At 56.4% G+C, this 26,501-nt stretch overlaps 3 protein-coding genes across 3 annotated transcripts; all 3 read right to left on the bottom strand.

The window, feature by feature from the left end:
• Positions 1-29: 29 nt before the first annotated feature.
• Positions 30-2,925, bottom strand: LOC147527479 (uncharacterized). The gene is made up of 4 exons (XM_086623146.1): positions 2,827-2,925; positions 2,038-2,199; positions 1,780-1,869; positions 30-1,424 (listed from the first exon to the last, which is right to left on the bottom strand). Exons 1-4 carry the CDS (start codon positions 2,923-2,925, stop codon positions 30-32), a joined length of 1,746 nt encoding a protein of 581 aa, XP_086479272.1.
• Positions 2,926-15,340: 12,415 nt separating this feature from the next.
• LOC147527478 (uncharacterized) lies at positions 15,341-18,232 on the bottom strand. The gene is made up of 4 exons (XM_086623145.1): positions 18,134-18,232; positions 17,345-17,506; positions 17,087-17,176; positions 15,341-16,732 (listed from the first exon to the last, which is right to left on the bottom strand). The coding sequence occupies exons 1-4, from the start codon at positions 18,230-18,232 to the stop codon at positions 15,341-15,343; spliced, it is 1,743 nt and encodes a 580-aa protein (XP_086479271.1).
• Positions 18,232-19,838, bottom strand: LOC147527477 (uncharacterized). The gene is made up of 3 exons (XM_086623144.1): positions 19,503-19,838; positions 19,024-19,457; positions 18,232-18,277 (listed from the first exon to the last, which is right to left on the bottom strand). The coding sequence occupies exons 1-3, from the start codon at positions 19,836-19,838 to the stop codon at positions 18,232-18,234; spliced, it is 816 nt and encodes a 271-aa protein (XP_086479270.1).
• Between the last annotated feature and the right edge of the window lie 6,663 nt (positions 19,839-26,501).

The raw sequence follows: 26,501 nt of genomic DNA, 5'->3' as shown, positions 1-26,501 counted from the left end.
CACAAGCCCCCAGCTCACGCCCGTGTTTCTCACACGGGCTGCTGGGGCTGGCCTTGGACAGGCTTTGCACGCACCAGCCTGTGCCGTGCTCCTGTCCGGGCAGGGGGCTTCGGACCCACCGGTGGGACGGGCTGTTTGGAAAGCTGTGGGACCACAGAGGGGAGGGTGTCCTCAGCCGGACAGCTCTCCTTTCCGGCTTGTGCTGTGGGCGCTTTTGCCACACGCCGTCCAAAATGCAGCCTGAGGATCTGTGCCGGCCCGGCGTGACAGCTCTGCTCTGACACAGAGTCAACGAACTGACTTGCCACAGCCCTTATGGCCCAAGTGCTGGCTGAGGCTCTTGGCTTTGGCTTCGTTTCTCTCTCCACCTTCTTCTCTGCCGTTCCAAGAACCTCAGGGGCAATGGTGGGGGCATGCCCAGTGCGTTCTGCACAGTGCTGCTGAACTCTGGAGACGGCATTTTTCATGCTCTCCCTGGCAATCGTGAGACTCGATTGCGAGACGTCAGCGGCGGTTGTTCTTGGCCGTGGCTGTAACACAGGCAACGCTGCTCCCTTGCCTGCTGCCAGGCTCTGCTGTTGGGATGCACTGAGGAATCCTTGTCCTTCTTCCAGGCGCTGCCTTGAGATAGGCGTCTGGGGTGGCTGCAGCTGTCTGTGAGAGAGAATTCCCTTGGGAAGCTCCAAGATTTCAGAAGAGCTGCAGCTTGAGCCTTCGTCAAAAACAAAAGCTATAAAGGATTCCAAGATGCACAAAACTCTGTCAAAAAACTCTTGGGCATGTTTGTCAAGGGAGGCCTGTGCAGATGCTCTGTCGGGAGCTGCCGTTTGAGCTTGGCATGATTGCTCTTCCTTGGAGTTGCCCACTTGGGTGTCCCCTCTGGCAACAGGCTGCTCCTTCTGCCTGCCTGCTGGCCCCGGCTCAGACGCTTCGGACGTGCGGGATGCCAAACGCTTCTCCACGCTCTCCAGCACGGCCGCTACAAGCTCTTGGGCCATCAGCCTAATTTCCTGCCGGCGATGTGGAGGAGAAGTCTCCGAAGGCTCTGCTTTTCTGGCGCGGCGAAGCATTCTTCTGAGCCTCCAGGCAGCCTTCCTCAACAGGCAGATGGCCTGATCCTTAGAAGCCTTCAGCCTCTCCAACAATTCCAGCACCACAGCCTCAGCCAGATCTTCAAGCCCCTGGGCTTCTGTTGCAGCTTGTTGTTCCCGTCCCAACGCAGGTTGGGAGTAGGTTTGGCCCTCGTCCAAAGCTGCTTTCACTCTTCTGCATCGCCCCGAATGCAGGGAGGTCTTGCCGCTCTTGGCTGGAGGTGGGCAAGATGGTTTTTGGGGCTTGAGGTGCCGCTCGACCAGGCAGGAAGTGTCGATCCCAATCAATGGTTTGGGGTCACGACTTCTGGCTGGCTGCTGCCAACACCTTTCCTGAAAGGTGACACCAGGTTATGTCTCGCTGTTGCCTGCACAAACTGCTCACGCCCCTGCGTGCTGAGGCTTCACGCGGGGCCAGGCCAGCGCTCTGCTCCAGCCATGCCACCAGGGCAGAAGAGAAGCTCTTCCCTCAGGAATTCCCTCCGCGTGCTGGTACGTGGCCTTCCTGCCTCTGCCCACTCCAGCCCCCTGCCCCAGCTCAGCTCCGAGCCGGGTAGTCCTTCCCACGCCACAACAGCCGGCCCACCAGCACAGCCCTCACTTCTTCTGCACTGACCCCCCCCCGAGATCCAGCAAGTAACATCCCTGCCCTCGGCACCGCGCCGCTGACAGTCGTCTGCAAACCCACCTCTTCTCGCCTGCGCGTGTTCTCTGCATCCAGCTTGTGCTTGGTCAGATACTGCCTGTACTCGTTGAACTCTTTCAGAGTGCAAACCACCTGGGGACAGACGAGGGCAGCCATCAGCCGAGCACTGTAGGGCCAGCTACGCGCAGGCTGCCTTCCCCGAAACAGCCCCAACCCCGTGGGAGGAGAGCTGCTCCTCTGCACCCGCTCCCTCTGCGCTGGGGGAACCGTTTTTAGCAGCCCGACGACCTCCACACCTACTTTGCCATCGCTGGTGACAAAGCCCTCTCTCTTCAGCCTCCGCAGGTTGTCCTGGCGGTGGTGGTACGCCTGCAGATACGGGTCGTGCAGGCTGTTGTACTCCGTGTCCAACAGGCGACGGTGGGGATCCCACAGGTGAAAATAGCCCGAGGGCCGGATGAGCTGTAAGAGAGAAGGTCCAGAGCATGAACAGGGCAGGAGAGAGCAGCAGAGACAAACGCACTTCGAGCTCCTCACGCTCGTGGGGTGGCGTTTCCAACTCTCCGTGGTACAGACTAATTCCTGGCTTCCTTCCCGTTCAGAGGAAAGATCTGTCTACTCGAGAGACTCTGCAACGGAGAAGAAACCCTATACCTACATCTTCCGTCTGGTGGCTGTCTACTGCTGCTCCAGGAATACAAGGAGCTGTTTCCTACAGAGGCGAGAGTGCTGCACCCGTAAGGAGCTAAGCTGAAATGTTGCCTACAGCCATGTCTTTTCCTTTGGCAATTCCCACTGACTGCAAAATGGGATTGCGCTCCCCAGAGGTGCCAAGCTCTCCTTGAGGAAAGGTAAAGGTGGATGGAAGAGCTGACACAACACTCTTCGTCCAGCTTTGGCCGGCCCGGAGCACTGCTATGGGCAAGCCCTTCTTTCTCTCAGCACCACGGCGCCAGGAGCTTCCCTCGACCCCCCCAGCCCTGATGGGCTGCAGCTCCTGCTGTAGAGCAGGTGGCCACAAGGACTGCTCGGAATGGTGGGCACCCTGTAAAAGAAGAGAGCTTCTCTGCCCCTTTCTACTTCCTTTACCTTTTCGCCCAGCTTTGCCCTGCAGAAGACAGGCTTGGAGTCGGGACGCACAGGGATCTTGACCCCGAGTGGGAGGTCCAGCAGATGATGGGGATCCATCAGGCCAGGAGCTGCTTCTCCCAGGTGCTGTCTTCTGCGCCCAAGCTAGGGAGACAGAGACACTCAGGCACTGGCTCTGTGAGCCTCCTGCACGGCCGCTGCGTGAACGGGCACGTCCTGAGGCCCCAGCGCAGCCCTCCACGTGCCAAGCCCCCAGGCTGAGCCCCCGCCATCGGCCCACTGCTCACCTCTCTCCTCTTTCCCGCTGTGCGCTCCGCAATGCGTCTGCCTTTCGGACGCCAGCAGTGAGACGGTGATCCACGGCTCCTTCCAAGAGCTCTCGTGGAGCTGCGACCCTGCGCTGGCTGCTCTCGCTCTGAGGCACCCAACTGTGGCCGGTCTCCCAGCCAGGGGCTTCACAGAGGAACCGTGCATTGTCGCGTCATCGCGTTGCCACGTCGTCACATCACCGCGTTGCCGTGCCGCCGTACTGTTGCATCACTGCGTTGCTGCGCGGCCGCCTGGCTGCTGCCCAGCGGCCCGGCTGGGGGGGCCTGCCTCGAGGCCCCTTTGGACAGCCCTGTGGGCCACCCACTCTTGCCAAGCTGGCTTTGAGCAGGGGGCCTAGACTGGGTCGTCTCCACAGTTCCCTTCCCACCCCAGCTGCTCTGGGATTCTGTGACGCGAAGCTGGCATCCTCGCCAGCCGGCAAGAAATGCACGGAGCCCCCAGGCCACAGACGCTCCGTTTTGGCTCGGGTTTACCCCCTTTTCCTTATAAACCTCTCTGTTGTCCCGCGCAAAGCAGCCTCCCGTGGGGAATTGCACTGAGTTGGATTTTTGGCCCATCACTGTCAATATCTAATTCCTGACTGGCGCCCTGAGAAACACAGAGGACGGGCACAGGCAGAGGCCGATGGAAACCCCTCTCCTCCCCTTTCCTCAGGCTCCCCTTCAGCCCAGACACCTCCTTGCCCCCTTCCCAGTCTCCCCTGCCCTCCCTGCTGCTGCTTACTTCTGCTCTCACTTCCTGCCGCTTTTTGGCTGGATTCGGTGGGGTCTCCAGTGGCCCGCTCCTCCAGTCTGACCATCGAGCATATCGACTGCGTGCCCCAGTTTGGGATCAGTGGTGTGTTGCCTGTCCTGCTCGAGTCACTGGGGCAGCTGTAAACTGAAGAGGTCCTGCCAGGCCGGCTGGTGACACAAAGGCAAGAAACAGGGAGCGTGATGAATTGCACATGCAGATGACCAACCACCATGGCTTTCATGGGAAACAGCCAAGTGCACAGCCCAGGACGGCACTTGTGATGCTCTCCCTGGCAAGAAAGCTGGAGAGGGGCTTTGGACAAGGGTGTGTAGTGACAGGACACGGGGAAATGGCTTTAAACTGAAAGAGGGGAGATTTCAATGAGATCTAAGGAAGAAATTCTTCCCTCTGAGGGTGCTGAGGCACTGGACCAGGTTGCCCAGAGAAGCTGTGGCTGCCCCATCCCTGGAAGTGTTCAAGGCCAGCTGGGCTGGATGAGGCTTCGAGCAACCTGGTGTAGTGGGGGGTGTCCCTGCCCATGGCAGGGGGGCTGGAACTTGATGGTCTTTAAGGTCCCTTCCAACGCAAACCATTCCATGATTCTACGATTCTGTGTTCCTGGCTGCTGCTGTGCTCAAGGCTCCTGCACTTTCTCCTCCTTTTACGCAGCTCCGGCCACTCCAGCCACTCTTGAGGGGTAAAGGGGGTAAAAGGAGTTCCCCGGGGCATAAAGAAAGGCAGAGAGAGGGATCTGGGTGGAAGCAAAGGCAAACAGAGGATGGAGGCAGGTACCCAGGGGCACACAAAAGGCCGGGGCTGGCCACTGAAATGCACATGGATGGCTCTGAGCTGCACCAAAAGGCATATGGATGGCTCTGAGCTGCACCAAAAGGCACATGGAGGGCCATAGGAGACACGCAAAGAGACATGGAGGGCCTTTGGGGGCACCAAAAAGAAACGGCAGTCCCTCGGTTGGGCTTCCCCATTTGGAAGAATGGGCAGGCATCCAGGGAGGAATAAGGGAAGAAGTTAGGGCATGTAGGGAGATAATCAGGGGGGCAAAAGCCCAACTGGAACTTAGGCTGGCCTGCTCCATAAAGGACAACAAAAAGTCCTTCTATAAATACATTAATAACAAAAGGAGGGCTAAAGATCACCTCCAGCCCCTGCTGGACACAGGGGGTACGTTAGTCACTAGTCATGAGGACAAAGCTGAGGTCCTTAATGCCTTCTTTGCCTCAGTCTTTAATAACAAGGTCAGCAGTTCCCAGGTGAGCTGGCCTATGGTGTCTGAGAGCAGGGAGGGAGAGCAAATTGAAGCTCCTGTGATCCAAGATCAAGGATCTGCTTCATCGGCTGGATGCCCACAAGTCTATGGGGCCTGATGGTATCCACCCGAGAGTCCTGAGAGAGCTGGCGGATGTCATTGCCAAACCCCTGTCCATGATCTTTGGGCAGTCTTGGCTCACTGGGGAAGCTCCGCTGGACTGGAGGCTGGCGGATGTCACCCCCATTTACAAAAAAGGGCGGAAGGAGGATCCGGGGAACTACAGGCCTGTCAGTCTGACCTCGGTGACGGGCAAAGTCATGGAACAGGTTATCTTGAGTGCTATGAATGAGCACATACAGGTTAACCGGGTGATCAGGCCCAGTCAACATGGGTTTATGAAAGGCAGGTCTTGCCAATCAAACCTGATCACCTTCTGTGATGGGGTGACCCGCCTGGGTCAGGGAAGGGCGAGGATGTAGTTTTCCTTGACCTCAGTAAAGCCTTTGATACAGTTTCTCGTAGTGTTCTGGTTGAGAAACTGGTAACTGCTGGCCTGGATAGGCACACCCTCCTTTGGGTTAAAAACTGGCTGGACGGCCGGGCCCAAAGAGTGGTGGTAAATGGGGCTAAATCCGGCTGGAGGCCGGTCACCAGTGGGGTTCCCCAGGGCTCAGTGCTGGGTCCGGTTCTGTTTAACATCTTTATCAATGACCTGGACGAGGGGATTGAATGTACCCTCAGTAAGTTTGCGGATGACACCAAGCTGGGAGGCTGTGTCGATCTGCTCGAAGGCAGGGAGGCCAGCAGTGTGCCCAGGTGGCCAAAAAGGCCAATGGGATGCTGGCGTGTATCAAGAATAGTGTGACCAGCAGGAGCAGGGAAGTGATCCTGCCCCTGTACTCGGCACTGGTGAGGCCACACCTGGAATATTGTGTCCAGTTTTGGGCCCCTCGCTTTAAGAGAGATATTGAGCTCCTGGAGCGGGTCCAAAGAAGGGCGACGTGGCGACGTGGCATCACGGAGACGTGGTGGGACGACTCCTATGACTGGAGTGTCAACATGGAGGTGTATAAGCTTTTTAGAAAGGACAGGAAGGGGAGACGAGGAGGGGGTGTTGCTCTCTACGTCAGCAACCGGCTGGAGTGCGTGGAGCTTCACCTGGAGTCGGAGGAGGAGCTGACAGAGAGCTTATGGGTTAAGATTAGAGGACGGGGACGGATAGGGGATGTTACGGTAGGAGTCTGTTACAGGCCACCTGGCCAGGAGGACAGAGCAGATGAGGTGCTTTATAGCCAGATAGGAGCAGCCTCGCGGTCACAAGCCCTGGTCCTCATGGGGGACTTCAACCACCCTGACATCTGTTGGAGAGACAATACGGCAGGGCACAGGCAGTCCAGGAGGTTCCTGGAATGCGTGGATGACAACTTCCTCCTGCAGGTGATAGAGGAGCCGACAAGGAGGGGTGCCATGCTTGACCTTGTGCTCACCAACAGGGAGGGACTGGTGGGCGATGTGAAACTTAAGGACAGCCTTGGCTGCAGTGACCACGACACAGTGGAGTTCAAGATCCATGGGGCAGCAAGGAAACCATTCAGCAAGCTCTGTACCCTAGACTTCAAGAAGGCGGACTTCGGCCTCTTGAAGCACCTGATGGGCAAAGTGCCGTGGGAGGTGGCCCTGGAGGGACAAGGGGCCCAGGAAAGTTGGTCCACATTCAAGGAGCACCTTCTCCAAGCTCAGCAGAGGTGCATCCCGACGAAGAACAAGTCGGGCAAAAAGACCAGGAGGCCGGCGTGGATGAGCAAGGAGCTCCTGGACCAACTGAAAATAAAGAGGTTAGCCTACAGAGGGTGGAAGCGGAGACAGATAGCCTGGGAGGAATATAGAGAAGCTGTACGAGTGACCAGGGATCAGGTGAGGAAGGCTAAAGCCCTGAAGGAATTGAATTTGGCAAGGGATATAAAAAGCAACAAGAAATGCTTCTATAGGTATGTAGGGGACAAAAGGAAGTCCAAAGAGAATGTAGGCCCCCTCCGGAAGGATACTGGTGCTCTGGTTACCCGGGACATAGAGAAGGCTGAGGTACTCAATGAATTTTTTGCCTCAGTCTTCAATGGTAAAGCCTCTTGTCTTACCACCCAAGCTGTGGAAAGAACTAGCAGGGACTGTGAGGATGAACCACCGCCCACTGTACTTGAAGAGCAGGTTCGAGAACATCTGAGGAACTTGAAGGTGCACAAGTCCATGGGACCTGATGAGATCCATCCGCGGGTCCTGAAGGAACTGGCGGATGAAGTTGCCAAGCCACTGGCTATTGTATTCGAGAAGTTGTGGCGGTCTGGCGAGGTCCCCGATGACTGGAAGAGAGGGAACATAACCCCCATTTTTAAAAAGGGGAACAAGGAGGACCCGGGCAACTACAGACCGGTCAGCCTCACCTCTGTGCCTGGCAAGGTCATGGAGCAGATTCTCCTGGGAACCATGCTAAGGCACCTGGAGAGCAAGGAGTTGGTGGGTGACAGCCAACATGGCTTCACCAAAGGCAGATCGTGCCTGACCAACTTGGTGGCCTTTTACGATGGGGTGACAGCATCGGTGGACAAGGGTCGACCAATGGATGTCATCTACCTGGACTTGTGCAAAGCTTTTGACACTGTCCCGCACGACATTCTTCTCTCTAAATTAGAGAGTCATGGGTTTGATGGATGGACCACTCGGTGGATAAGGAATTGGCTCAATGGCCGCACTCAGAGAGTAGTGGTCAACGGCTCAATGTCCAAGTGGAGACCGGTCACGAGTGGCGTCCCTCAGGGGTCCGTGTTGGGCCCGGCCCTCTTCAACATCTTTGTCGGTGACGTGGACAGTGGCATGGAGTGCACCCTCAGCAAGTTCGCCGATGACACCAAGCTGTGTGGTGCCGTCGACACGCTGGAAGGGAGGGATGCCATCCAGAGGGACCTTGACAGGCTGGAGAGGTGGGCCCGTACCAACCTCATGAAGTTTAACCAGGCCAAATGCAAGGTCCTACATCTGGGTCGTGGCAATCCCAGGCATAAATACAGACTGGGTGGTGATTGGATCGAGAGCAGCCCTGAGGAGAAGGACTTGGGAGTACTGGTGGACGAGAAGCTCAATATGAGCCGGCAATGTGCTCTTGCGGCCCAGAAGGCCAACCGCGTCCTGGGCTGCATCAAGAGGAGCGTGGCCAGCAGGTCGAGGGAGGTGATTCTCCCCCTCTACTCTGCCCTCGTGAGACCTCACTTGGAGTACTGCGTCCAGTTCTGGAGTCCCCAACATAAGAAGGACATGGACCAGTTGGAGAGGGTCCAGAGGAGGGCCACGAAGATGATAAGAGGGCTGGAGCACCTTTCCTATGAGGACAGGCTGAAAGAGTTGGGGCTGTTCAGCCTGGAGAAGAGGAGGCTCCGGGGTGACCTTATAGCGGTCTTCCAGTACCTCAAGGGGGCCTACAGGAAAGATGGGGAGAGGCTGTTCAGGATGGCCAGTTATGATAGGACAAGGGGTAATGGTTTTAAAATAGAGGGAGGTAGGTTCAGGTTGGATATTAGGAAAAAATTTTTTACTATGAGAGTGGTAGAACACTGGAACAGGTTGCCCAGAGAGGTGGTGGATGCTCCATCCCTGGAGACGTTCAAGGCCAGGTTGGACAAGGCCCTGAGCAACCTGATCTAGTAGAAGATATCCCTGTTGCTTGCAGGGGGGTTGGACTAGATGACCTTTGAAGGTCCCTTCCAGCCCTAACCATTCTATGATTCTATGATTCTATGACTAAACTGGTCAAGGGGCTGGAAAATAAAACTTATGGGGAGCGGCTGAGGGAGTTGGGGCTGTTTAGCCTGGAGAAGAGGAGGCTGAGGGGAGACCTGATTACGGCCTACAAATACTTGAGAAAAGATGGTGGGGAGGTGGGGGAAGGGCTCTTTACATTAGTGTTGGGTGATAGAACAAGAGGAAATGGGTATAAGCTTAGTCAGGGGAGATTCAGGTTGGATGTTAGGAAGTATTTCTTCTCTGAAAGGGTTGTCAGCCACTGGAATAGGCTGCCCAGGGAGGTGGTTGAGTCCCCATCCCTGGATGTGTTTAAGAATAGGGTGGATGAACTCCTTAGGGATATGGTTTAATGAGGATTAGGGACGGTTGGACTGGATGATCTCTAAGGTCTTTTCCAACCTAGAAATCTATGAATCTATGTCTCGCTGTTGCCTGCACAAGCGCTCACGCTCCTACGTGCTGAGGCTTCAGGCGTGTCGTGATCCATCTGCTTCTTTCTGGATCTAAACGTCCCTAGAGTCCGTCTTGCTACAGTTATTCATCTATGATGCCAGATAATGGGAGGGTTTCAGAGAGGAGTTGAAGGGTCGGGATGCTGGCATTATTTTAGCAACCCTGGGGGTATCCTGTCTTCTTCAGGATGGGGGCTGTCCTTCTCCTCGCCATGAGCTGGAGTCCTTTAGTCATGCTTCCTTAAGCATCAATGTGGGGTATACAATGTGAACTACGCATGGCTGAAGAAAGTTCACGCAGTTCCATACTATAAAGACTAATCGGTGCGATGGTTAGAGAATGAGGTTTTTCCTAACAGCCCCTCCTTTTCTTTTGATCATCAGAGTCACAGCCCACTCTTCATTAATTTAGTCGTTAATTGAGTTCATGAAGTAATGCTACGCTGTAAACACACATATGTAATTATGAAGCAAAATAAGAGTGAATACAAAACCAAAATCCCTTTAGCTCACAGTCCTGTACCTATGTCTGGGAGCCAAGACATTAACCATCCAAACAGATTTAGGGGAGATGCCTCGTTTTCTTCAGGTAATAGTTTTAAATGAGTCTTTACCTTGTTTATACCAGTTTCATTTTCCTGGTCTGGATTTACTAAAACCAGACGCTGTTATTCAGTAACATGCCTACTCTGTCCTGTGCTGCTGAAAGGCAGCCTAAGGCTAATCGATTCTGGTTTACTGTTTGTGGTCATCATTTGATTTCTTCCTGTAGGGCTATAATACTATGTGCTATTTATTAATGGCTTTTTCTAAGTCTTTGACACATTTGGAATCACTCTTTCTAGTTTTGCAACCCCTAACCATGGGATAAAAGCTCTTACAAACAGATCCAACTCAGTGCCACACTCTGTTACTCTGTTAGAAGGTTGCAACGCTGTTTCTTATATATACCAGTAGTTATGTGCTACAGAAGCAGAAAAGATGCTGGTTCTAACCTGTGTGGATGGTATTAATGCACTTCGACTATAACTTTTCAGCCCAGGTTGTGGGTAAATACGCAAATGCGCTTTCGCCACATATCCAGGTCCACATTTCCGCTCTGGAGTCCCCAACATCAGAAGGACATGGAGCTGTTGGAGCAGGTCCAGAGGAGGCCACGAAGATGATGCCAGGGCTGGAGCACCTCTGCTCTGGGAGAGAGTTGGGGCTGTTCAGCCTGGAGAAGAGAAGGCTCCGGGTTTGATCTTATAGCAGCCTTCCAGTACTTAAAGGAGGCCTACAGGAAAGCTGGAGAGGGGCTTTTTCCAAGGGTGTGTAGTGACAGGACACGGGGCAATGGCTTTAAAACTGAAAGAGGGGAGATTTCGATGGGATCTAAGGAAGAAATTCTTCCCTCTGAGGGTGGTGAGGCACTGGGCCAGGTTGCCCAGAGAAGCTGTGGTTGCCCCATCCCTGGAAGCATTCAAGGCCAGGATGGACGAGGCTTTGGGCAACCTGGTGTAGTGGAAGGTGTCCCTGCCCATGGCAGGGGGGCTGGAACTTGATGGTCTTTGAGGTCCCTTCCAATCCAAACCATTCCATGATTCTATAATCCAATATTGCTCTGGTAGTTGTGTAAATAGGATACTATAATCTTCAAATAAATCTCAGTCATGTAAGCTGTGTCCTGCAAAGCTGTTAGCATGTGCCACGTTTTGTTGTGTAAGTAAACCAGTAAGGTTTGGACCCGGATTAGATTACTCAGAACAATCAGGATCCTATAGGCCCGTAGTGGAAACCAAGATTTGATTATCTTCAGTTCGATTATAGCTTCCTACAGAACATCAAGTTCATCTGAATACCCACATTGTCTCGGAGTCTCCAGGACCTGATAAACTCCATCCAGGAACAAATCTACAGTGTGATGTCTTATTGTAATAGGTTTTATGTAAGGGCTTTTGGAGAATTTCCCTTCCACACTCCATGGATGTAGTATATAGGCGGGTTTTGGAAGAACACATCGACCCAAGATGTGAATTGTCTATTTCCATTAATTCTATTAATTCTGAAAATGTATTGGCATTTTCAGTTCCCAACCCTTCCAAAGTGAGCATGCTTCTCAATAGGTTTGCTCTCCAAGCATACCCAGGGGTCTCCTTTGAAACTAGTGACAAACCCTTCTTGGGTTTCTCCTTCCTTTCTAGTGAAAATCCATGACATATGTGCTCATCCTTGTACCATTGAGAATTCAACGGGACAGAAATCCAGGAGAGTTGATTTCTGGTAGAGGATGGGCTTGAAGTGCATCTCCTACAGTCGGGCTTAGTTGCCACTGCTGCAGTTTGCACCGTTGCTGTGGCCGAATTATGGAATGAATACTAATCACTATCCCACCACAGGCTTGTAAGGAAGGTTATCGTGTCAAAATCTAGGCTTCCAAAGCACTATTAACAGGAAACCAAACAGACACCAATAGCAAAAATAATCATACCTTGGTTGCACTCTAGTTCTACGCCAGGGCATGGTTCAGTCCACACGCTACTCCTGAGTATCAGATACTTTCCACCTTCCTGCTGTTCAATTCTTACACAAGATCAGTGGTTTCACAGCCAACCCACTGGCTCTGTGTAAATTCCCAGCTGTGGGTGAATCAGTCTCTGCAGTGGTGGGTGTTCCCTTAGTGGCAGGAGGGTTTCCTGGTTCCACTTCCAGACTGGCTGCAGCTTCCAGGTGGGAGCGATGGATTCAAGTCAATTTTTCCCCCACCTTTACTACTGAGGAAGGTCAGCAGTAACAAAAACGGTCCCTCCTACCAAGGAGACAAGTCACTCTTTCTGTTACGTGCTTTTACCCAAACTTTAACTGCCGAGATTGAAGGGGTGCAGAGCCCCTTCGAGAGGTACTGGTTGTACTAAGCTGTGCCCGGGCATGACTGTATTTCAATAATTTCTGAACCTGCAAAACACACTGGGTCACACTTCATCTCCTGCTAATAAAATTGGGTGAGTGGGCACAGCAGTTCTGGGGAGTTGCGTCGGTCTCTCAAACAGTATTTCATAGGGAGGCAGTTTTGTTGTTCGCTGAGGCCTGTGTTAAATATTCCTTAAGGCTAAAGGCAGTGCGTGCGACACCCGGTTACCTATTTGGTTGCAGCATAAATTCCTGGCACGGATCCATTTTTAGCACTGGCTGGGTGAGTGCAGCAGTGCCCAAATGCCCGAGACGGAGAGGCACTTTTGCTATGGCAATCAGGTACTGCTTAGAGAAAGTAGGAAGGTTTTCCACACTTGCTTTCCACATTCCCTGGGAATCTCTGATCAGTTCCTAGTTTTCCATAGAGTCAATTTCTTTGGCAGGAAGAGTCAGACATAGCTTTTCAGGAGCAGGCAACACCAGGTTGGACGGTTGGACTGTTTGGGAGCGCAGTGGTTCGTACAGCTGTCGTGCTGTGGCTTTAGCAGCAATATCTGTTGGACTTCTCGTCTCTTCTTTTCTCCTTCTGCCGGTATGGGCTGGCTGAGGAATGACAGTAAACTTCTCTGGAATTGTATAGCTTTTAACAGTTCAGCAATTTGAGCAGCATTTGATGTTTTAAGTCCACTCGGAGTATAAAGCCACTCAACTTCCTCAAGTGCTCAGGAGCATGGCATACTCCAAGTGCATATCCAGAATCAGTATAAATATTTACAGTCTTTTCTTGGGCCAGCTGACAGGCCTTTGTTGATGCAGTTAACATCCAGCTTTGGCCGGCCCGGAGCACTGCTATGGGCAAGCCCTTCTTTCGCTCAGCACCACGGAGCCAGGAGCTTCCCTCGACCCCCCAGCCCTGACGGGCTGCAGCTCCTGCTGTAGAGCAGGTGGCCACAAGGACTGCTCGGAATGGTGGGCACCCTGTAAAAGAAGAGAGCTTCTCTGCCCCTTTCTACTTCCTTTACCTTTTCGCCCAGCTTTGCCCTGCAGAAGACAGGCTTGGAGTCGGGACGCACAGGGATCTTGACCCCGAGTGGGAGGTCCAGCAGATGATGGGGATCCATCAGGCCAGGAGCTGCTTCTCCCAGGTGCTGTCTTCTGTGCCCAAGCTAGGGAGACAGAGACACTCAGGCACTGGCTCTATGAGCCTCCTCCAAGAAGGGGCATGTCCTGAGGCCCCAGAGCAGCCCTCCATGTGCCAACACTCCCTGGCTGAGCCCTGTCCACTGAACGAAAATAGATTGAGAGCAGCTCTGAGGAGAAGGACATGGAGGTGTTGGTTGATGAGAAGCTTAACATGAGCCGGCAATGTGCGCTGGCAGCCCAGAAAGCCAACCGTGTCCTGGGCTGCAGCCTAAGAAGTGTGGCCAGCAGATCCTAGGAGGGGATTGTCCCCCTCTAATCTGCTCTCAGGAGACCCCCCCACCCCCCAGTGCTGCGTTCAGCTCTGGGATCCCCAACATCAGAAGGACATGGAGCTGTTGGAGCAGGTCCAGAAGAGGCCACAAAAACAATCCGAGGGCTGGAGTGCCTCTGCTATGGAGACAGGCTGAGAGAGTTGGGGCTGTTCAGCCTGGAGAAGAGTAGGCTCCAGGGAGATCTTCCAGTACTTAAAGTGGCTGCAAGAAAGCTGGAGAGGGGCTTTGGACAAGGACATGTAGTGACAGGACAAGGGGCAGTGGCTTTAAACTAAAAGAGCAGAGATTTCAATGAGATCTGAGGAAGAAATTCTTCCCTCTGAGGGTGGTGAGGCACCGGCACAGTTGCCTGTTGCTCACCAGCCTGGGCTGCAGCACCAAGGACGCTGTTGCATCTTCCACAGCCAGGAGGAAATGGCCTGCCTCTTGTAGGCAGGGTCTGTACCTTGAATTAATTAGTTTTCATTATATTCAACTCAGTCCAGCTGGGTAATAATGATCGGATGCCATAATTCCCTCTTTTTGTTTTACAACTTTTTGTTTTCAAAGGTTTTTCAAGAAGGCCTTAAGGTGAGCAGAAACCCAGTCCATTCATTCCAACTCCAGCACACTTCCCTCCCACAAATACCACATCAGGGCTTGCAGCTTTACCTTTTCACCAAAGGACTCTCGCTCGGGCTCCTGGCTCCGGCTCTCGGCACTTCTCAGGGTCTCGCAGATGTATCACATCGGGGTCACCAGTTGTTGCTCACCAGCCTGGGCTGCAGCACTAAGGACACTGTTGCATCTCCCACATCCAGGAGAAAACGGCCTGCCTCTTGCAGGCAGGGTCTGTACCTTGAGTTAATTAGTTCATTATATTCAACTCAGTGCAGCTGGCTAATAGTGATTGGATGCCATACCTTCCAACCCAAACCATTCCATGACTCTATGATTCTATGTTCCTGGCTGCTGCTGTGCTTAAGGCTCCTGCACTGACTTTCTCTCCCTTTCTCCTCCTTTTATGCAGCTCCGGCCACTCCAGCCACTCTTGAGGGGTAAAGGGGGTAAAAGGAGTTCCCTGGGGCGTAAAGAAAGGCAGAGGGAGGGCTCTGGGTGGCACCCAAGGGCAAGTGGAGCATGGAGGCAGGTACCCAGGGGCACACAAAAGGCCGGGGCTGGCCACTGAAATGCACATGGATGGCTCTGAGCCACACCAAAAGGCACATGGATGGCTCTGAGCTGCACCAAAAGGCACATGGAGGGCCATAGGAGACACGCAAAGAGACATGGAGGGCCTTTGGGGGCACCAAAAGGAAACGGCAGCCCCTCGGTTGACCCCCAAGGCCCATGGGAGCCCTTGGGCACACAGAAAGGCAAACACAGAGGCCCTGAGGACGCCACGGCATGGCCTGGCTTGAATGAAGGTAGGCACACGCAAGCACCTGGCACAGAACTCTTTATTGCTAGCACAAGGCTGTCAAGGCTCTGTTTGCTGCCTGGTGGAGCTGCCCAGGAGCTTGGCACCTCTCCTGCCACACAGCTTCTCAGGGCGTCCTCCACAAGCCCCCAGCTCACGCCCGTGTTTCTCACACGGGCTGCTGGGGCTGGCCTTGGACAGGCTTTGCACGCACCAGCCTGTGCCGTGCTCCTGTCCGGGCAGGGGGCTTCGGACCCACCGGTGGGACGGGCTGTTTGGAAAGCTGTGGGACCACAGAGGGGAGGGTGTCCTCAGCCGGACAGCTCTCCTTTCCGGCTTGTGCTGTGGGCGCTTTTGCCACACGCCGTCCAAAATGCAGCCTGAGGATCTGTGCCGGCCCGGCGTGACAGCTCTGCTCTGACACAGAGTCAACGAACTGACTTGCCACAGCCCTTATGGCCCAAGTGCTGGCTGAGGCTCTTGGCTTTGGCTTCGTTTCTCTCTCCACCTTCTTCTCTGCCATTCCAAGAACCTCAGGGGCAATGGTGGGGGCATGCCCAGTGCGTTCTGCACAGTGCTGCTGAACTCTGGAGACGGCATTTTTCATGCTCTCCCTGGCAATCGTGAGACTCGATTGTGAGACGTCAGCGGCGGTTGTTCTTGGCCGTGGCTGTAACACAGGCAACGCTGCTCCCTTGCCTGCTGCCAGGCTCTGCTGTTGGGATGCACTGAGGAATCCTTGTCCTTCTTCCAGGCGCTGCCTTGAGATAGGCGTCTGGGGTGGCTGCAGCTGTCTGTGAGAGAGAATTCCCTTGGGAAGCTCCAAGATCTCAGAATAGCTGCAGCTTGAGTCTTCGTCAAAAACAAAAGCTATAAAGGATTCCAAGATGCACAAAACTCTGTCAAAAAACTCTTGGGCATGTTTGTCAAGGGAGGCCTGTGCAGATGCTCTGTCGGGAGCTGCCGTTTGAGCTTGCCCCAATTGCTCTTCCTTGGAGTTGCCCACTTGGGTGTCCCCTCTGGCAACAGGCTGCTCCTTCTGCCTGCCTGCTGGCCCCGGCTCAGACGTTTCGGACGTGCGGGATGCCAAACGCTTCTCCACGCTCTCCAGCACGGCCGCTACAAGCTCTTGGGCCATCATCCTAATTTCCTGCCGGCGATGTGGAGAAGTCTCCGAAGGCTCTGCTTTTCTGGCGCGGCGAAGCATTCTTCTGAGCCTCCAGGCAGCCTTCCTCAACAGGCAGATGGCCTGATCCTTAGAAGCCTTCAGCCTCTCCAACAATTCCAGCACCACAGCCTCAGCCAGATCTTCAAGCCCCTGGGCTTCTGTTGCAGCTTGTTGTTCCCGTCCCAACGCAGGTTGGGAGTAGGTTTGGCCCTCGTCCAAAGCTGCTTTCACTCTTCTGCATCGCCCCGAATGCAGGGAGGTCTTGCCGCTCTTGGCTGGAGGTGGGCAAGATGGTTTTTGGGGCTTGAGGTGCCGCTCGACCAGGCAGGAAGTGTCGATCCCAATCAATGGTTTGGGGTCACGACTTCTGGCTGGCTGCTGCCAACACCTTTCCTGAAAGGTGACACCAGGTTATGTCTCGCTGTTGCCTGCACAAACTGCTCACGCCCCTGCGTGCTGAGGCTTCACGCGGGGCCAGGCCAGCGCTCTGCTCCAGCCATGCCACCAGGGCAGAAGAGAAGCTCTTCCCTCAGGAATTCCCTCCGCGTGCTGGTACGTGGCCTTCCTGCCTCTGCCCACTCCAGCCCCCTGCCCCAGCTCAGCTCCGAGCCGGGTAGTCCTTCCCACGCCACAACAGCCGGCCCACCAGCACAGCCCTCACTTCTTCTGCACTGACCCCCCCCGAGATCCAGCAAGTAACATCCCTGCCCTCGGCACCGCGCCGCTGACAGTCGTCTGCAAACCCACCTCTTCTCGCCTGCGCGTGTTCTCTGCATCCAGCTTGTGCTTGGTCAGATACTGCCTGTACTCGTTGAACTCTTTCAGAGTGCAAACCACCTGGGGACAGACGAGGGCAGCCATCAGCCGAGCACTGTAGGGCCAGCTACGCGCAGGCTGCCTTCCCCGAAACAGCCCCAACCCCGTGGGAGGAGAGCTGCTCCTCTGCACCCGTTCCCTCTGCGCTGGGGGAACCGTTTTTAGCAGCCCAACGACCTCCACACCTACTTTGCCATCGCTGGTGACAAAGCCCTCTCTCTTCAGCCTCCGCAGGTTGTCCTGGCGGTGGTGGTACGCCTGCAGATACGGGTCGTGCAGGCTGTTGTACTCCGTGTCCAACAGGCGACGGTGGGGATCCCACAGGTGAAAATAGCCCGAGGGCCGGATGAGCTGTAAGAGAGAAGGTCCAGAGCATGAACAGGGCAGGAGAGAGCAGCAGAGACAAACGCACTTCGAGCTCCTCATGCTCGTGGGGTGGCGTTTCCAACTCTCCGTGGTACAGACTAATTCCTGGCTTCCTTCCCGTTCAGAGGAAAGATCTGTCTACTCGAGAGACTCTGCAACGGAGAAGAAACCCTATACCTACATCTTCCGTCTGGTGGCTGTCTACTGCTGCTCCAGGAATACAAGGAGCTGTTTCCTACAGAGGCGAGAGTGCTGCACCCGTAAGGAGCTAAGCTGAAATGTTGCCTACAGCCATGTCTTTTCCTTTGGCAATTCCCACTGACTGCAAAATGGGATTGCGCTCCCCAGAGGTGCCAAGCTCTCCTTGAGGAAAGGTAAAGGTGGATGGAAGAGCTGACACAACACTCTTCGTCCAGCTTTGGCCGGCCCGGAGCACTGCTATGGGCAAGCCCTTCTTTCTCTCAGCACCACGGCGCCAGGAGCTTCCCTCGACCCCCCCAGCCCTGACGGGCTGCAGCTCCTGCTGTAGAGCAGGTGGCCACAAGGACTGCTCGGAATGGTGGGCACCCTGTAAAAGAAGAGAGCTTCTCTGCCCCTTTCTACTTCCTTTACCTTTTCGCCCAGCTTTGCCCTGCAGAAGACAGGCTTGGAGTCGGGACGCACAGGGATCTTGACCCCGAGTGGGAGGTCCAGCAGATGATGGGGATCCATCAGGCCAGGAGCTGCTTCTCCCAGGTGCTGTCTTCTGCGCCCAAGCTAGGGAGACAGAGACACTCAGGCACTGGCTCTGTGAGCCCCCTGCACGGCCGCTGCGTGAACGGGCACGTCCTGAGGCCCCAGCGCAGCCCTCCACGTGCCAAGCCCCCAGGCTGAGCCCCCGCCATTGGCCCACTGCTCACCTCTCTCCTCTTTCCCGCTGTGCGCTCCGCAATGCGTCTGCCTTTCGGACGCCAGCAGTGAGACGGTGATCCACGGCTCCTTCCAAGAGCTCTCGTGGAGCTGCGACCCTGCGCTGGCTGCTCTCGCTCTGAGGCACCCAACTGTGGCCGGCCTCCCAGCCAGGGGCTTCACAGAGGAACCGTGCATTGTCGCGTCATCGCGTTGCCACGTCGTCACATCACCGCGTTGCCGTGCCGCCGTACTGTTGCATCACTGCGTTGCTGCGCGGCCGCCTGGCTCCTGCCCAGCGGCCCAGCTGGAGGGGCCTGCCTCGAGGCCCCTTTGGACAGCCCTGTGGGCCACCCACTCTTGCCAAGCTGGCTTTGAGCAGGGGGCCTAGACTAGGTCATCTCCTAGGTCACCTCAGAGAGCTTCCCTCTCTGGCATGGACTCCTCAGCCGCTGCAGCGATGACCCTGGCACCGCGTTTTTGCGGTGACATTTGCACCCTCAGGAAGTGCTAACGGAGCTGTAGCAACTCAAGCCTGTGGTCCCTGCGTGCAGTTCCTTGCAGCTGGAATGCAATGGGGATGCCTGAGGCTTGGGGCAGAGCCCAGGCCATACACCTGCTGGGCGCTGCCTGTAAGAAGCCCGGCCGGGCACAGCAGCTTCCCAGTAGCTTCCAGAGAAGCTGCAAAGGATCCCAAGGTGCACAAAACTCTGTCAAAAAATTCTCTGGCATGTTTGTCAAGGGAGGCCTGTGCAGATGCTCTGTTGGGAGCTGCTGTTTGAGCTTGGCACGATTGCTCTTCCTCGGAGTTGCCCACTTGGGTGTCCCCTCTGGCAACAGGCTGCTCCTTCTGCCTGCCTGCTGGCCCCGGCTCAGACGCTCCGGAGGTGCGGGATGCCAAACGCTTCTCCACGCTCTCCAGCACGGCCGCTACAAGCTCTTGGGCCATCAGCCTAATTTCCTGCTGGTGATGTGGAGGAGAAGTCTCCAAAGGCTCTGCTTCTCTGGCGCGGCGAAGCATTCTTTGGACAGCCCTGTGGGCCACCCACTCTTGCCAAGCTGGCTTTGAGCAGGGGGCCTAGACTTCTGTTGCAGCTTGTTGTTCCCGTCCCAACACAGGTTGGGAGTAGGTTTGGCCCTCGTCCAAAGCTGCTTTCACTCTTCTGCATCGCCCCGAATGCAGGGAGGTCTTGCCGCTCTTGGCTGGAGGTGGGCAAGATGGTTTTGGGGGCTTCAGGTGCCGCTCGACCAGGCAGGAAGTGTCGATCCCTCTCGGTGGCTTGGGGTCACGACTTCTGGCCGGCTGCTGCCCACACCTTTCCTGAAAGGTGACACCAGGTTGTGTCGCTGTTTCCTGCACAAACTGCTCCGATTTGCCACAGCGCCGGTGTGCGCAGCGTCCATCGTTGAGGCAGCTGGAGCCGGCCATGCCTGGCCTGGGGCAGCTCCTGGGCCCACCCCCACGGGCGGTTCCCAGACCCACACTGCCATTTGTGTCCCGTACACCCCCAGCTTTCACCTGCAGAGGACAGCACGGGAGGCCACTCCAGCCAGTCTTGAGGGGAAAAGAAGATAAAAAGAGTTCCAGGGACATAGAGAAAGGCAGAGGGAGGGCTCTGGGGGCACTCAAGGGCACACGGAGGGCTGTCGTGGGTACCCAGAGGCATGCCAAGGGCTCGGGCTGGGAAACGAAAGGCACACGGACGGCTCTTGGCCGCAGCGAACAGCACATCTAGAGCTGCGGGCCACACCAAAGGGCTAACAGAAGGCCCCAGGAAGCACAAAAACAGAAATGGAGGGCCTTGGGAGGCTGCTGTTTGGCAGCCCCTCAGTTGCTGAAATGACCACGCCAGTCCCTGGGAATACGAAAAGGCAAACACAGACGCCTCGAGGAGGCAGAGCAGAAGTCCTCTGGGAAAGAGGAAAAGCTGAAGGCCAGTCCCTTGGCGGGACACCGAAAGGGCCACCGAAGGCCTTGGGTGGGAGCCCAAAGGCCCATCAGGAGGTCTTCAGGGGACGAGAGAATAACCGCACAGAACGGGGCACAGCCTTCAGCAGCACCTACCTATGGGTCTGACATAAGGCACGAGCACAGCTTTAGGGAGCTGGGCCAGCCCCTCAGACAGCCTGGCCACAGAGCCTCCTAAACTCGGCAGAAACGTCGGCTACTTTCCTCTTCCCTCCTTAAGATTCCCTGTAAAACTGGGTCTTAGCCTGGCCGAGGCTGCAGGAGGGAGGAAGACGAGGGAAAACCTGGCAGGGAAAATGCCCAGACACAGTATGGCCTGGCATACATAATGCAGCCCAAGCAAGCCCTTGTCAGCCAACTCTTTATTCTGTGCCTGGTGGAGCTGCCCAGGGGCTCGACACCTCTCCTGCCACACAGCTCCTCAGGGCGTCCTCCACGAGCCTCCCAGCTCACTGGGCTGCTGGGGCTGGCCTTGGACAGGCTTTGCACGCACCAGCCTGTGCCGTGCTCCTGTCCGGGCAGGGGGCTTCGGACCCACCGGAGGGACAGGCTGTTTGGAAAGCTGTGGAGCCACAGAGGGGAGGGTGTCCTCAGCCGGACAGCTCTCCTTTCCGGCTTGTGCTGTGGGCGCTTTTGCCACACGCCGTCCAAAATGCAGCCTGAGGATCTGTGCCGGCCCGCGTGACAGCTCTGCTCTGACACAGAGTCAATGAACTGACTTGCCACAGCCCTTATGGCCCAAGTGCTGGCTGAGGCTCTTGGCTTTGGCTTCGTTTCTGTCTCCACCTTCTTCTCTGCCGTTCCAAGAACCTCAGGGGCAACGGTGGGGGCATGCCCAGTCCGTTCTGCACGGCGCTGCTGAACTCTGGAGACGGCATTTTTCATGCTCTCCCTGGCGATCGTGAGACTCGGTCGCGAGACGTCAGCGGCGGTTGTTCTTGGCCGTGGCTGTAACACAGGCAACGCTGCTCCCTTGCCTGCTGCCAGGCTCTGCTGTTGGGATGCACTGGGGAATCCTTGTCCTTCTTCCAGGCGCTGCCTTGAGATAGGCGTCTGGGGTGGCTGCAGCTGTCTGTGAGAGAGAATTCCCTTGGGAAGCTCCAAGATTTCAGAAGAGCTGCAGCTTGAGCCTTCGTCAAAAACAAAAGCTATAAAGGATCCCAAGGTGCACAAAACTCTGTCAAAAAACTCTTGGGCGTGTTTGTCAAGGGAGGCCTGTGCAGGTGCTCTGTCAGGAGCCGCTGTTTGAGCTTGGCACGATTGCTCTTCCTCGGAGTTGCCCACTTGGGTGTCCCCTCTGGCAACAGGCTGCTCCTTCTGCCTGCCTGCTGGCCCCGGCTCAGACGCTCCGGACGTGCGGGACGCCAAACGCTTCTCCACGCTCTCCAGCACGGCCGCTACAAGCTCTTGGGCCATCAGCCTAATTTCCTGCCGGCGATGTGGAGGAGAAGTCTCTGAAGGCTCTGCTTTTCTGGCGCGGCGAAGCTTCTTTGGACAGCCCTGTGGGCCACCCACTCTTGCCAAGCTGGCTTTGAGCAGGGGGCCTAGACTGGGTCGTCTCCACAGTTCCCTTCCCACCCCAGCTGCTCTGGGATTCTGTGAAGCCAAGCTGGCATCCTCGCCAGCCGGCAAGAAATGCACGGAGCCCCCAGGCCACAGACGCTCCGTTTTGGCTCGGGTTTACCCCCTTTTCCTTATAAACCTCTCTGTTGTCCCGCGCAAAGCAGCCTCCCGTGGGGAATTGCACTGAGTTGGGTTTTTGGCCCATCACTGTCAGTACCTAATTCCTGACTGGCGCCCTGAGAAACGCAGCTGCAGGGATGCCTGAGGCCTGGGGCAGCGCCCAGGCCACACACCGGCTGGGCGCTGCCTGTGAGAAGCCCGGCCGGGCACAGCGGCTTCCTGCCCGGCTTCCCGGCAGCTTCCAGAGAGGCCGCCAAGGATCCCGCGGCGCACGAAACTCCGTCGGGAGCTGCTCGGGCCGCTCGCCAAGCGCAGCCGGGAAGATGCTCCGTCGGAGGCGGCCCTTTCCCTCAGAGGCGCGGCCGCCGCCCCGCGGCGCGTGCCCAACGCTCTCCCGTTCACGCGCCGCCTCCCGCGCCCGACTCCCCCCGGGCCCGCGCCGCGCGCCCAGCGGCTCCGCTCCCGCCTCGCGCCCCGCGGCTCCGCACCGCGCGCAGCAGCCGCGCCGGGCGCTGCGCTGATTGGACGCCGCTGCGGCGCCGCTCGCCCGCCGCTCGCCCCGCCGCTCGCCCCCGCCGCTGCGGCGCCGCTCGCCCGCCGCTCGCCCCGCCTCGCGCCCCGCCGCTGCGGCGCCGCTCGCCCGCCGCTCGCCCCGCCGCTCGCCCCGCCGCTCGCCCCGCCGCTCGCCCCCGCCGCTGCGGCGCCGCTCGCCCCGCCGCTCGCCCCGCCGCTCGCTCCCGCTGCTCGCCCCGCCGCTCGCCCGCAGCCGCGCGCGGGCGGCGCAGCGCCCGTGGCGGAGGCGACCGGGAGCGGCGCCGGGCGGCCCCGGCCGACCCTCACGGGCGGCCCCAGGCCTGGCGGAGACCCGCCGCCAGGAAGCGGCCCAGCGCCGGCGAGCTGTGCCGCGTCGCTCCGCACGGCCGGCGCCCGTCGCTGAAGGCGGGTTCCATGGCTGGGGCCGCGGCCGCGGCAGCCGTCATGATGGAGCGAGCGTGCCCGCCTTCTCCTGCCGCCCCGGCGGTAACGGTGCCCCGTGCGGGGAGAGCTGCGGCAGCTGGGGACACACCGACCTTCTTCACCCGGCAGCGGCTGCGTCGCTTTGAACGCACAAACGCCCACGGCCTTACAGGCGGTGTGACCTGTGCAACCCCCTGCCCGCAGGAGAGACTGAAAACCGGAAACAACTGAGCAGCAAAACGAGTCGATGGGGCCTGGACACGAGAAAGAAACCTTTCCTCCCCAGGACTATGTGGATAGCTGTTGCAGGTAAAGACGCTTGGATCCACCACGCCGAGGCGAACGCCGCGCCCACCTCCTGGCCGTGATCCTCCTTTCGCTGCTGCTGAACTCCATCTGAGGAATTCCATACAGTTACAGCACGTACTCCAAGATCAAACTGGTGGCTATTGTTAAGGAGAGACCACCTTAAACAATTCAGATTACTTTTGTGTACAGCGTGGGTCAGATATCGTGCAAGGTGCGACTCCGTGTTCGTCGGCGTGAGCACAGCCCTGTCGCTAACACGTAACGCCTGAAACTGGCTGAGCTTGAAGGTGAACCTGAGCGACAGCTTCCAGCATGGGGAAAGTCTCAACACCGCCACACGGACCGACCAAGACACTGTGCGATTCCCGCTCCTCCGTGTAGCGCCAGCTGAATCTTGCACGTGTAGGGTTAATGCTGCTGCACCATCAGTCCAATGTGAACAGCAGCGATTAAATCTGTAACACGACAAAATGGTGTCCTGTTATTCCGCTGACACCGATCTCCCAAAAGGACAGTTTTTATTGTGTGGACCCCAGGCCTAAAATTCAATGCCGCAAAACGCAGCCGGCGGCCCACGCGCACTTGGAAGACTCCCAGCCTCCCGCTAACAAGAAATACCTCAACCAAAGGGAACACAAAAAGCAGCAGAAGGAGCCCATCTCACGCTCTAACCGGCGCGTTGTGACTCAGCTGTAGATGTGTCGAGCAAAGGGGCAGCGGTGGCACTAAGCCGACTGTCGTTAGTGGGAGTCCCCTGCACCAGCAGCAGGTGCCATCCTCCAGCTGATAAAGGTGGCCCGTACGCTCGCGAAAACTCGGAGCGTCACCTCCGCTTGCGTTGCATTGCTGCGAGAGGGACGGCATTGGAACAGGGGAGCGACCTTAGAAAACAGAGCAGTTACGGATGGCTTGTTACTTAGGGCCAGCCACGGGGGATGAAGGTTTGGAAGGACTTTGTTGGTTCGTCTCACACATAACAATAACCAAGAGAAGCCAATTGAGAAACTTTAGTACAAAACCTGAGACAGGACCTGAAAGGAATAGAATGGTGGAACGGGTTGTCAAACGTGTTTCTTCTGGTTCCCCAATACTGGAACGATGTAGCCGTTTGGTACTAACAGTATTAGGCATTGTACTTACTGGAGAGGTCACAGTCTGCTGTTTTGCTCGAGCACGGCCAACCTGTCTCGCTCCACTTAGTGGCTACAAATACTGTTCTGCTCCAATTTAAAGCGTGCAGGGAATGTTAGGCCAGAAAAAGCTCCAATGGAAGTGTCTTTGAGACAAACACAGAGAACTTGACCGAACCGACAGTCACCTCACCTGTACAGTGGGTCTGCTGCTAGAAGAAACCAGACCAAGCCGGCTGAAAGCGGCAAAGGTGCAGCAAAATGGTGCAAATGCAGCTAATAATCATGCAACAAGCATGCTTGCACAGCGGGTCGCAGGAACAGTGACTCGGAAGGGAATGGTAACAAGGGATACCATGGCCAAAGCCAAACAGGTCATGTAAACTGTAAAAGGAGCGTGTGAGAAGTCCTAAAATCGTATGTAGGAATCCAGAGCGGAACACTCTTGGCCTTCTCAAGCTCCCAGCCGAGAAGGTCCTGCTGTCGCTGCCAATAAAAGAGGTTTCAGCTGGAGTATACTTCTGCTGCCGTCATTCCAGTAACCGTCTACGAACTGGAAGGAAAGAAAACATGAGCAAATACGTTTTGCTAACAGTCTCCTGTTTTGACTGACTCTCTACCCCATTCTCCTCCTGTTTTTTTTCATTTCACCCAGCATTGTGCAAAGATGGTTAGGGTGGCAAGGAGGGAGCACAGCAAGCTCACTGCCCTGGATTTCAGGAGAGCAGACGTCCTTGGCTCTTGTCCAAATCCACTGAGTTGGATTTTTGGCCCATCACTGTCAATATCTAATTCCTGACTGGCATCCTGAGAAACACAGAGGACGGGGACAGGCCGAGGGAAACCCCTCTCCTCCCCTTTCCTCAGGCTCCCCTTCAGCCCAGACACCTCCTTGCCCCCTTCCCAGTCTCCCCTGCCCTCCCTGCTGCTGCTTACTTCTGCTCTCACTTCCTGCTACTTTTTGGCTGGATTCGGTGGGGTCTCCAGTGCCCGCTCCTCCAGTCTGACCATCGAGCATATCGACTGCGTGCCCCAGTTTGGGATCAGTGGCGTGTTGCCTGTCCTGCTCAAGTCACTGGGGCAGCTGTAAACTGAAGAGGTCCTGCCAGGCCGGCTGGTGACACAAAGGCAAGAAACAGGGAGCGTGATGAATTGCACATGCAGATGACCAACCACCATGGCTTTCATGGGAAACAGCCAAGCGCACAGCCCAGGACGGCACTTGTGATGCTCTCCCTGGCAATCGTGAGACTCGGTCGCGAGACGTCAGCGGCGGTTGTTCTTGGCCGTGGCTGTAACACAGGCACCGCTGCTCCCTTGCCTGCTGCCAGGCTCTGCTGTTGGGATGCACTGGGGAATCCTTGTCCTTCTTCCAGGCGCTGCCTTGAGATAGGCGTCTGGGGTGGCTGCAGCTGTCTGTGAGAGAGAATTCCCTTGGGAAGCTCCAAGATCTCAGAATAGCTGCAGCTTGAGCCTTCGTCAAAAACAAAAGCTATAAAAGGAGTCCAAGGTGCACAAAACTGTCAAAAAACTCTTGGCATGTTGTCAAGGGAGGCCTGTGCAGGTGCTCTGTCGGGAGCCGCTGTTTGAGCTTGGCACGATTGCTCTTCCTCGAGGTTGCCCACTTGGGTGTCCCCTCTGGCAACAGGCTGCTCCTTCTGCCTGCCTGCTGGCCCCGGCTCAGACGCTCCGGACGTGCGGGACGCCAAACGCTTCTCCACGCTCTCCAGCACGGCCGCTACAAGCTCTTGGGCCATCAGCCTAATTTCCTGCTGGTGATGTGGAGGAGAAGTCTCTGAAGGCTCTGCTTTTCTGGCGCGGCGAAGCATTCTTTGGACAGCCCTGTGGGCCACCCACTCTTGCCAAGCTGGCTTGAGCAGGGGGCCTAGACTTCTGTTGCAGCTTGTTGTTCCCGTCCCAACACAGGTTGGGAGTAGGTTTGGCCCTCGTCCAAAGCTGCTTTCACTCTTCTGCATCGCCCCGAATGCAGGGAGGTCTTGCCGCTCTTGGCTGGAGGTGGGCAAGATGGTTTTGGGGGCTTCAG

This window comes from Tauraco erythrolophus, chromosome 18 (genome assembly GCF_009769465.1).
Source record: "Tauraco erythrolophus isolate bTauEry1 chromosome 18, bTauEry1.pri, whole genome shotgun sequence".
NCBI lineage: Eukaryota > Metazoa > Chordata > Aves > Musophagiformes > Musophagidae > Tauraco > Tauraco erythrolophus.
The sequence above is the reverse complement of the archived record's forward strand: the minus strand, read 5'-3'. Positions and strand labels throughout refer to the sequence as shown.

Excerpts from the sequence above, each read along its gene's own strand:
- LOC147527479 (XM_086623146.1), bottom strand. The coding sequence starts at position 2,925 with ATGGATCCCCATCATCTGCTGGACCTCCCACTCGGGGTCAAGATCCCT. Across the intron at positions 2,200-2,826 it reads GGGCAAAGCTGGGCGAAAAG|CTCATCCGGCCCTCGGGCTA; the intron begins GTAAAGGAAGTA and ends TCTCTCTTACAG. Across the intron at positions 1,870-2,037 it reads TTGTCACCAGCGATGGCAAA|GTGGTTTGCACTCTGAAAGA; the intron begins GTAGGTGTGGAG and ends GTCTGTCCCCAG.
- LOC147527478 (XM_086623145.1), bottom strand. The coding sequence starts at position 18,232 with ATGGATCCCCATCATCTGCTGGACCTCCCACTCGGGGTCAAGATCCCT. Across the intron at positions 17,177-17,344 it reads TTGTCACCAGCGATGGCAAA|GTGGTTTGCACTCTGAAAGA; the intron begins GTAGGTGTGGAG and ends GTCTGTCCCCAG. Across the intron at positions 16,733-17,086 it reads ACACGCGCAGGCGAGAAGAG|GAAAGGTGTTGGCAGCAGCC; the intron begins GTGGGTTTGCAG and ends GTCACCTTTCAG.
- LOC147527477 (XM_086623144.1), bottom strand. The coding sequence starts at position 19,838 with ATGGCCGGCTCCAGCTGCCTCAACGATGGACGCTGCGCACACCGGCGC. Across the intron at positions 19,458-19,502 it reads TGGGACGGGAACAACAAGCT|TGGGTGGCCCACAGGGCTGT; the intron begins GCAACAGAAGTC and ends GCTTGGCAAGAG. Across the intron at positions 18,278-19,023 it reads ACAGGCAGCGCCCAGCAGGT|CTTGGGCGCAGAAGACAGCA; the intron begins GTATGGCCTGGG and ends CTGTCTCCCTAG.